Consider the following 8,360-nt stretch of genomic DNA (forward strand, 5'->3'; position numbering starts at 1 on the left):
ACCGAAATTTAAATTTTTTTTGAGATAAATTGAATTGTAAATTTTGTTCGAGTTGAGTTAGTTCGGGTTCGAAAAATTTAGTCGGAGGGATGGAGTACAACCCAAGAAACAAAAAAGTAATCTTTGTACCACCACTCTTTAATTAAATAAATAAATAAAATAAAATAAAATAAAATCTAAGTTATTTTAAATAATACCTTTGCCTTCGTAACCAAAATACTACACTTTCAGTTCAGTTCTTCATTTCATCTCTCTCTCTCATGTCGAATCCCTCTGAGTTTCAGAGCTCTGCGAAGGTCCGTCAATGGCGGCCTCCCCTCTCTTTGTTTTTTTTTTTTTTTTTTTTCACTATTCAATCATCACTTTCAATCCCCGTTTTCCCTGTTTAATTACAACCTAATTCCATTTCTCATAATTTTTTTTTTGATATAGTGTTTGAATGGAGAACAGGGCTGATGGATACGCTCGTATAGCGTTCCGCAATTGAAGAAAACGAAGAACAACTCTAATGCGGGTTAAGGAGATGCACCCTCTATGCTGTATCTCTCTGGAGAATTTCAGCGGCGGAATCGGCGACCAGTCGCCGGAGGAAGCGTCGTCGTTGTCGCGGAGTAGAAGCTTGCCGGTGAGCCTTCCGGCATTTTCAAATAATAACTCGCTACAGGTTTCTGGATCTGTAACTAGAGTGGCTGGAGTTCTATACAAGTGGACTAATTACGGGAAGGGATGGAGATCGAGATGGTTCGTTTTGAGAGATGGTGTGTTATCGTACTCCAAAATCGGCCTTCTATCTCCTGATGACGATGTTCGATTGATCGGACAGATTTCGACGAATCGGCTTCCGAGAGGGAAGCGACAGAAAACTGGGGGAATAGTTCATTTGAAGGTGAAATAGTAGTTTCTCGATTATAAATTTTGGGGGTTTTTTGATTTGAGTTTATGAATTTGTTTGTTTCCATCTCAATTTGAACTTCGCCATTGTTCCTCGATTCCGTTTCGTTGTTGGGGTTTGTGATCTTCGATTTCGCCTGGTTTTTACATCATATTCTTGCTTTTACCCTCTGGTTTCTTCAGTGATCAATCGCCATTGCTGTTTACAATTTTCAATTACTCTTCCAAATAATTCCATATTCCTCCTTGTTTATTTCTCTGCTATTGCTGTTCATGGGTGTTTAATATTATGATTAGCCACAAATTGAGTGCTGAAAACTGGGATGAACTTTTTCATTTCACTTTTTGTGGTGATTAAGATTTTCCTTTTGAAATCTTTGAATCTATGGGGTTTTTTTTTTTTAATATTTTATTTGTTTAATCTTTTGATGTTTATGGGTTTTGGGGAAAAAGTATGAGCGTAAAGATCTGAGTGTAGGTTAAATATTATTTTAGGAAATGTGATGACGTAGCTGATTTTGGGAAACAAATTCTTTATTTTGGATTGTTTTGTTTGGCTTGTATGGGTTCCACTTTCAATGGCATTTCTCTGCCTCTCTTTCTTTATTTCTTTTTACTGTTATTTTGAGCTTAGCTTTTAAAAGTAAGGGACAAAAAAACTTGGCATCTCGCTACATATGAAAAACTGGTGGGGACTAGAAACAATTAGTGGGACACCTCTATCCTCCATTTCTAAAACAGGATTTTTCGCTCAATTGTATGAAAGAGAAGGAGACAGGGGTTTATCTTTGTTAGATCTGGAATTTTGTTGCTTGATTTTGGGTGTTCCTTAGAATTTTGCCGGTGATTGAGGCAATGGAGCCGGTTTTTGCTTGTTTGCATTGTAATGAGTAGCATCATTCAACATGCTCCTTTTGGTTTGTTTAAGGAAAAAATTGGGGCCCCTTTTATGCATTTTTGAATTGGTTAAGGTTGAACAAGTCAGTATAATTGGTTTCTTCTCTGGGTAAGCAAGCCACTTTTAATGGTTCTTTATTTATACTTTTAAGTTGATATCATTATGAAAATGAAGTAACGTAATGATATTATTCAAATGATATCCACCCATTTGGTAATTGATACCATCGAAAGGATCTTTTGTATCCACGCAGGTCTCACGGTTCCGAGAAAGCAAGTCAGATGAGCGGCGGTTTTATATCTTCACTGCCACAAAGACACTTCATCTGAGAACGGAATCAAAGAGCGACAGGGTGACCTGGATACAAGCTTTAGCGTCTTCCAGAAACTTATTTCCATTGAAAATTGTGAATGATAATCTTCCCTTTGTACCAAATGATTTATCTCTTTCCGCTCAGAAACTCAAGAAGCGTTTACTTGAAGAGGGTATCAGTGATGCAGTTGTTAAGGACTGCGAACAAATCATCCTGTCTGAATTCTCAGAAATGCAGGGACAGCTGAAAGTACTTTTGGAAGAAAGATCTTGTTTGATTGATACCTTGAGGGAACTGGAGGTAACTTCTTAATTCTTTGTTAATTGATCAACTGGTGTCTCTGTTAGCGTTGAAGGATTTTAGGAGCTATGATGTTATTTTGTTTAAACTACAACTTCAATCTTATATTCTTTAGGTGCTGCATAATTGTAATTTGATCTGCTCGTTTAAGTTCTAAAGCTTTGAGGATTACTGCTTGAAATTCTTTGTTTCTTGTTTGAAAAAAAAAGAAACTACGTTAGGGTAGTTAATATTCATTTCAAGGATTTCCATTCAATGTGCAGGCAGCTAATATAGAAATTGAAGCTAATGGAATTCACAATGGTGAATACCAGTTGATGAAACATGATTTTTCCACCGAATGCAGTGGAAAGTATAGTGGTAAGCGTGTTATATGAACTATTCTGGTTTATTGTTTACTCTTTGATGATAATCATTTTGTCGCCATGTCTCAACATTTCAATGCATATAACATTTGCTTGGGTCAAGCTCTTGATCAGAATGCAATATTTTGAACATCCATGGGCAACTTTGTGTAGATTTGAAGAAAAGGTCTTAGGTGCAGAATATATTGTTCAGTTGGTGCATGGGAAATCATACTATTATACCGGGAATATGGTTCTACCATCTTTACAGCTTTGGTAGCGGTTTCTATTGTTAGGAACCACAGACCTCCATAATGGTATGATATTGTCCACTTTGAGCATAAGCTCTCGTGGCTTTGCTTTTGGTCTCCCCAAAAGGCTTCATACCAATGGAGATGTATTCCTTACTTATAAACCCATGATCAACCCTTTAATTAGTCGATGTGGGACTCCCCACCAACAATCCGCAACATCTATCATTAAGAACTTTTTTCTTTTTTATTCTACAGAATGTACGACTACGGAGTCTTCAGAAGACGTTGAGAAACAAGATCTTGAAGATGGATCAGATGTTGATGAAAATTTCTTTTATGACACAAATGAATCTTTTTCAGAACTCACTCTTAGCTGTGGGTCAGTAGAAGGGGGTTCTGATTCCTTAGATAAAGTTGAGGAACTTCGAAGTCGACAGGACGATGTAGAGAAGATGCACCACAAACAGAGCATTGAAAATTCTGTTCATGTTAATGTTGAGAGAAGGAAAAACCTTCCAGATCCGGTGGAGAAAGAGAAACGAGTCAGTCTTTGGTCTATGATAAAAGACAATGTTGGAAAGGATCTTACACGAGTTTGTCTCCCAGTTTATTTCAATGAGCCCATATCATCCCTTCAGAAATGTTGCGAAGACCTTGAATATTCTCATCTTTTAGACCAAGCATATGAATATGGAAGACAGGTGAGAAGTTATGCATCTATACATTGTTTCTATCTTTTAAAACGTATCTCTATTTCTTTTGTTATTGTTCATCTGCCTAATCTCGAAATTTCTTACCAGGGGAACAATTTCCTCAGGGTCCTCAAGGTTGCTGCATTTGCCGTTTCTGGTTACGCTTCCTCTGAAGGACGCCATTGTAAACCATTCAACCCTTTGCTTGGCGAAACGTATGAAGCTGACTTTCCCGACAAAGGAATTCGCTTCTTCTCCGAGAAGGTCTCTAATGACCATGACTATTACTTTCTTTTTCGTTTTAGCCTCTACAAATTAACTCAAGCATAACTCAAGTTATTTTAATGATGTTTTAACTTCAGGTCAGTCATCACCCGACCGTCATTGCGTGCCATTGTGAAGGTAGAGGATGGAGATTCTGGGGTGACAGCAACCTCCGATCGAAATTTTGGGGTCGTTCAATTCAGCTCGACCCTGTTGGAGTTCTTAACCTTGAATTTGATGATGGAGAATTATTTCAATGGAGCAAGGTGAGAATAGATACTGGTTTTATACTGATGAAAACAGAGATAAAAAGTGCTTTCTGTTTCTGGATTCATTTTAACATATACTTGATTAACATCTAAAGTCTATTTATGATTTTCAGGTCACAACAAATATTTATAATCTCATTCTTGGAAAAGTATATTGTGATCATCATGGTACAATGCAAATACGAGGCAATAGAGAATATTCTTGCACACTTAAGTTCAAGGAGCCTTCAATTCTAGATCGAAATCCTCATCAGGTTAGTGATATTGCTGCAAAATGTCCACCAGTAGTGAAGTAAATTGTAGTGTTAACTAGTTATTGATCCTAAACGTGTTTGTAAAATGTTGGTCAAGTTGAGCTGTTTCAATGTTTTTTTTTCCTGGCTAATCACTAGGTTAATGGATTTGTTGAAGACGCTAATGGTCGAAAGGTTGCGACATTATTTGGCAAGTGGGATGAAGGTATGTATTACGTGGAAGGTGAGAGCGGTGTTAACCCGAAATGCAATACGCCTTCAAGTGACGAATCGATGCTGTGGAAAAGCAAAAAACCTCCTCCTAATCACACTCGTTACAATTTAACTTCATTTGCTATCACTCTTAATGAACTGACACTGGAACTGAAGGTACATGTGATGTATCAACTCTGTATTTCCTTTCACTTGTCCTCTTTAATCTTATCTGATCCTTGGCGTTTTATCATGGATTAAGGAAAGGCTTCCACCCACGGATTCAAGACTTAGACCAGACCAGCGGCATTTGGAAAATGGAGAATACGAAAAGGCAAATGCTGAGAAACAACGCTTGGAGAGACGACAGCGAATCGTAAGTCCAAGAAGCTACAATTAGTTGTAGGCTTTGCAATTATTGAAATACATGTCGGATGCTTTTGCATTTATGCAGAAATGGTAAGATTTGAAAATATATACTCATATCCATTGCAGTTAAACCTATGCTGGCCCATTTGATAGGGCTATATGTGAGTAGGTTGACAGTAGAGTTTAATCTTGTTGTCCATGGTATAGTTATTACTGCAATGTAAAACAAGTCCAAAGGATCTGTAACGCCCCAAGCCCACCGCAAGTAGATATTGTCCTCTGTGGACTTTTCCTTTCAGACTTTCTCTCAAGGTTTTTAAAACACATCTGCTAGGGAGAGGTTTTCACACACTTTATAAACAATGCTTCGTCCCCAACCGATGTGGGATCTCACAATCCACCACTCTTCACGGCCCAGTGTCTTCGCTGACACTCGTTCCCTTCTCCAATCGATGTGGGACTCCCCAATCCACCCCCTTTAGGACCCAGTGTTCTTGTTGACACACTATCTCGTGTCCAGCCTCCCTTTGGCCCAGCATCCTAGCTGGCACACCGTCTCATGTCCACCCCCTTATAGGGCCCAACATCCTTGCTGGCACACCTTGTGTCCACCCACTTTCCGGGTTCAGCCCCCCTCGCTGGCACATCACCTGGGTACCATTTGTAATGCCTCAAGCCCACCACTAGCAAATATTGTCTTCTTTGGGTTTTCCCTTTCGGACTTATCGACAAAGTTTTTAAAACACCTCTGTTAGGAAGAGGTTTCCACACCCTTATAAAAAATGTTTCGTTCTCCTCCCCAACCGATGTGAGATCTCATAGGAAGCAAAAGATTAATATCTATTTTACCAATTTGAATCTAGAAAATGAGATTTAGCATTCAGATAGATTTATATGCCTCTACAGAAGACTAGCACCCCATCCCTTCTGAATATAGACCATAAGCTGGTATGATTTATTTTCTATCAGGGCAGGCGATTTTCAGTTGAACCATATATTTTATTGCGCTTAATACATTCATATTTCTTTTTCCCTTCCCAAATTTCTTCCATCACTCATTTTTTTCTCCCACTACACAGTCTAGGAAGTTGCAAGACAGTGGTTGGAAACCCAGATGGTTCTATAAAGAAGGTGAAGATGGGCCATACCGATACACGGGTGGCTACTGGGAAGCACGAAAGGAAGGAAAATGGGATGGTTGCCCAGATGTATTTAGCGAGTTGAACGAGAGCATGGTCGGCGAATCGGGATCAAGATTTTAGTCAGGTGAGTCATTGGTTTCCTTTGCATATCTGCAGAATTTTTGCCACTCCAAAGAAATGCCAGTCTAAGTTTGTTTGTGCATATTGCTCCTTAAAACTTCTGCAATTGCCATCATCTTTGAAGTTGCTTTATTCATGACAAAACTATTCCAAGATCTGATATCATAATTAGGAAGAGATATAGTTTGATAAGCTGTATAATCCTACCTTCTTTTGTATGTTCTTCATGTTTGCCCCAAATAATGCAGGGAGTAGCTCGAAAACGTTGTTGAATCATCGACAAACACGCACGAGTAGCCTGGCCTTCTTCTACTTAATTCTTTTCACTATACTTCTTCTCAAAGGTTAATAAGAACTGATGATTCTTTGTGGCCTTAGGTAAGGAATTCTTCCTTCAGCCATACTCTTTAGATTAAAATCTTATGCACCATTTTCATGGTCATCCCTCTCTCTCTATAAGCTTCTTTTTGAGCGATTGTTTAGTTTTTTTTATGGTATTTAGATGAGATGGGGAACAAAGTATGTTCTTTTTTCCCTCAATCCATTATGTAAGCTCTTCTGTTCAGCTGAATATACACATATTCCATATATATATATATACACCAAGTATAATTCTTTGCTGCTGCAATGAACAAAACTTCTCTGGCTTTGTGATGAGCCGTGAGTGTAAATAAAGATATAACTTTTATGATGTAATAAACTTAATTTGTAACGACCCCTAGCCTATCCTTAGTAGATATTCCTCTTTGGGTTTTTCCTTTCAGGCTTCCCCTCAAGGTTTTTAAAATGCGATTTTTATTTTTATAAATAATGTTTTGTTTTTCTCTTCAACTGACGTGGAATCACACAATCCACCTCTCTACGGAGCCTAACATTCTCGTTGGCACATTACTCGTTGTTCACCCCTTTAGGGTTTAGTGTCCTTGCTGGCACACCGCTCGGTGTTTGACTTTGATTATATCTAGAATGACTCTAGCCTATCGCTAGCAAATATTTCTTTTGAATTTTTCTTTTCGGGCTTTCCCTCAAGGTTTTTAAAATTTAGTAAGAGGTTTCCACACCCTTATAAAGAATGTTTCGTTCTCCTCTCCAACTAATGTGAGATCGTCATTTGCTAGTTCATCAATTGACCTATCTAAGAAATCTCATTAAATATTAAAAATATTTTTTTATCTTTGAGATTGAAAAATAGACAAAAATTGGACCATTTTCCTTTTATGGAAGAAAATCATATTATATAATACTTGTATTAAAATTAGGATAATAATTATATTTATGACTAAAACCAACCATTTTTTTCATGGTAAAAGAAACATATAGGCTAATTAGTCTCATATTTCATTAATAAAAGAATAAGAATAGATTAGTAAAAGAATCATATTGACTAATTAACATTTCCATACCAATTATTGGGCTACATTGTATTTAGAAGAAAACAAAACAAAACAAAGTAATGGGCTAAACCCGAGCATTAATCGAGGTAAGTCGTTGGATTTCCTATTTAAATTTTTTCGTGTAGGACCTAATAAAACATGATAGTGATTAGCTCGAGTTTGTTTAACTGAAGTATACCACGTGAACCTATGACAGGTTGTTTGGTTATGTAATTTATGAAACCTTGGCTATGATTCATGTTGTTTATGGGCTACTTACTATGTGGGGATGATTAGAAGTTACACGAGTGGTAGAGACACATGGATCACTGTTATATAATGTAGAGACTATTAAAGGGTCGCCAATTAACTTTTTATTATGACTTTTTTGATAGACAGGACTCACACATAGTATTTTATTGAATTATATCATATATGTCGTGCTCTAGATAGGATTGATGCATTAGGTTATTGTGTGGATAATCTTTAGATGATTTTCAACTATCCAATAATAGTGAACTTATTTCAAGGGACATAGGTCTGCATAATATCGAGATAAGTTGGAAGGACAGGGGTTGCTCACACGTGATTCGGACTAATTACTTGAGTGATGCTAACTAAAACTCTAGAGGTAAACTCTCTCGTAGGATAGTGTCTATATATGTCTTAGAGTTGGGCTATTTAA

General features: G+C 37.4%; 1 protein-coding gene across 2 annotated transcripts; it reads left to right on the plus strand.

The window, feature by feature from the left end:
• Positions 1 to 212: 212 nt before the first annotated feature.
• On the plus strand, positions 213 to 6,930 carry LOC111810748 (oxysterol-binding protein-related protein 2A-like). Of its 2 annotated transcripts, XM_023697518.1 has the most exons (12): positions 213 to 296; positions 433 to 886; positions 2,043 to 2,402; positions 2,666 to 2,762; positions 3,256 to 3,701; positions 3,801 to 3,956; positions 4,055 to 4,222; positions 4,339 to 4,479; positions 4,618 to 4,848; positions 4,934 to 5,047; positions 6,120 to 6,306; positions 6,551 to 6,930. In XM_023697518.1, exons 2-11 carry the CDS (start codon positions 509 to 511, stop codon positions 6,300 to 6,302), a joined length of 2,274 nt encoding a protein of 757 aa, XP_023553286.1. In that variant the 5' UTR covers positions 213 to 296; positions 433 to 508; the 3' UTR covers positions 6,303 to 6,306; positions 6,551 to 6,930. The 2 variants fall into 2 exon arrangements, 1 of the variants encoding a protein (XP_023553286.1); XR_002817438.1 differs by lacking the exon at positions 6,551 to 6,930 and having other exon boundaries at positions 4,939 to 5,047; positions 6,120 to 6,257.
• The last annotated feature ends 1,430 nt before the right edge of the window (positions 6,931 to 8,360 follow it).

Source organism: Cucurbita pepo, chromosome LG14, assembly GCF_002806865.2.
Source record: "Cucurbita pepo subsp. pepo cultivar mu-cu-16 chromosome LG14, ASM280686v2, whole genome shotgun sequence".
In the NCBI taxonomy this organism is placed as follows: domain Eukaryota; kingdom Viridiplantae; phylum Streptophyta; class Magnoliopsida; order Cucurbitales; family Cucurbitaceae; genus Cucurbita; species Cucurbita pepo.

Excerpts from the sequence above, each read along its gene's own strand:
- LOC111810748 (XM_023697518.1), top strand. The coding sequence starts at position 509 with ATGCGGGTTAAGGAGATGCACCCTCTATGCTGTATCTCTCTGGAGAAT. Across the intron at positions 887-2,042 it reads GGGGAATAGTTCATTTGAAG|GTCTCACGGTTCCGAGAAAG; the intron begins GTGAAATAGTAG and ends GTATCCACGCAG. Across the intron at positions 2,403-2,665 it reads ATACCTTGAGGGAACTGGAG|GCAGCTAATATAGAAATTGA; the intron begins GTAACTTCTTAA and ends TTCAATGTGCAG.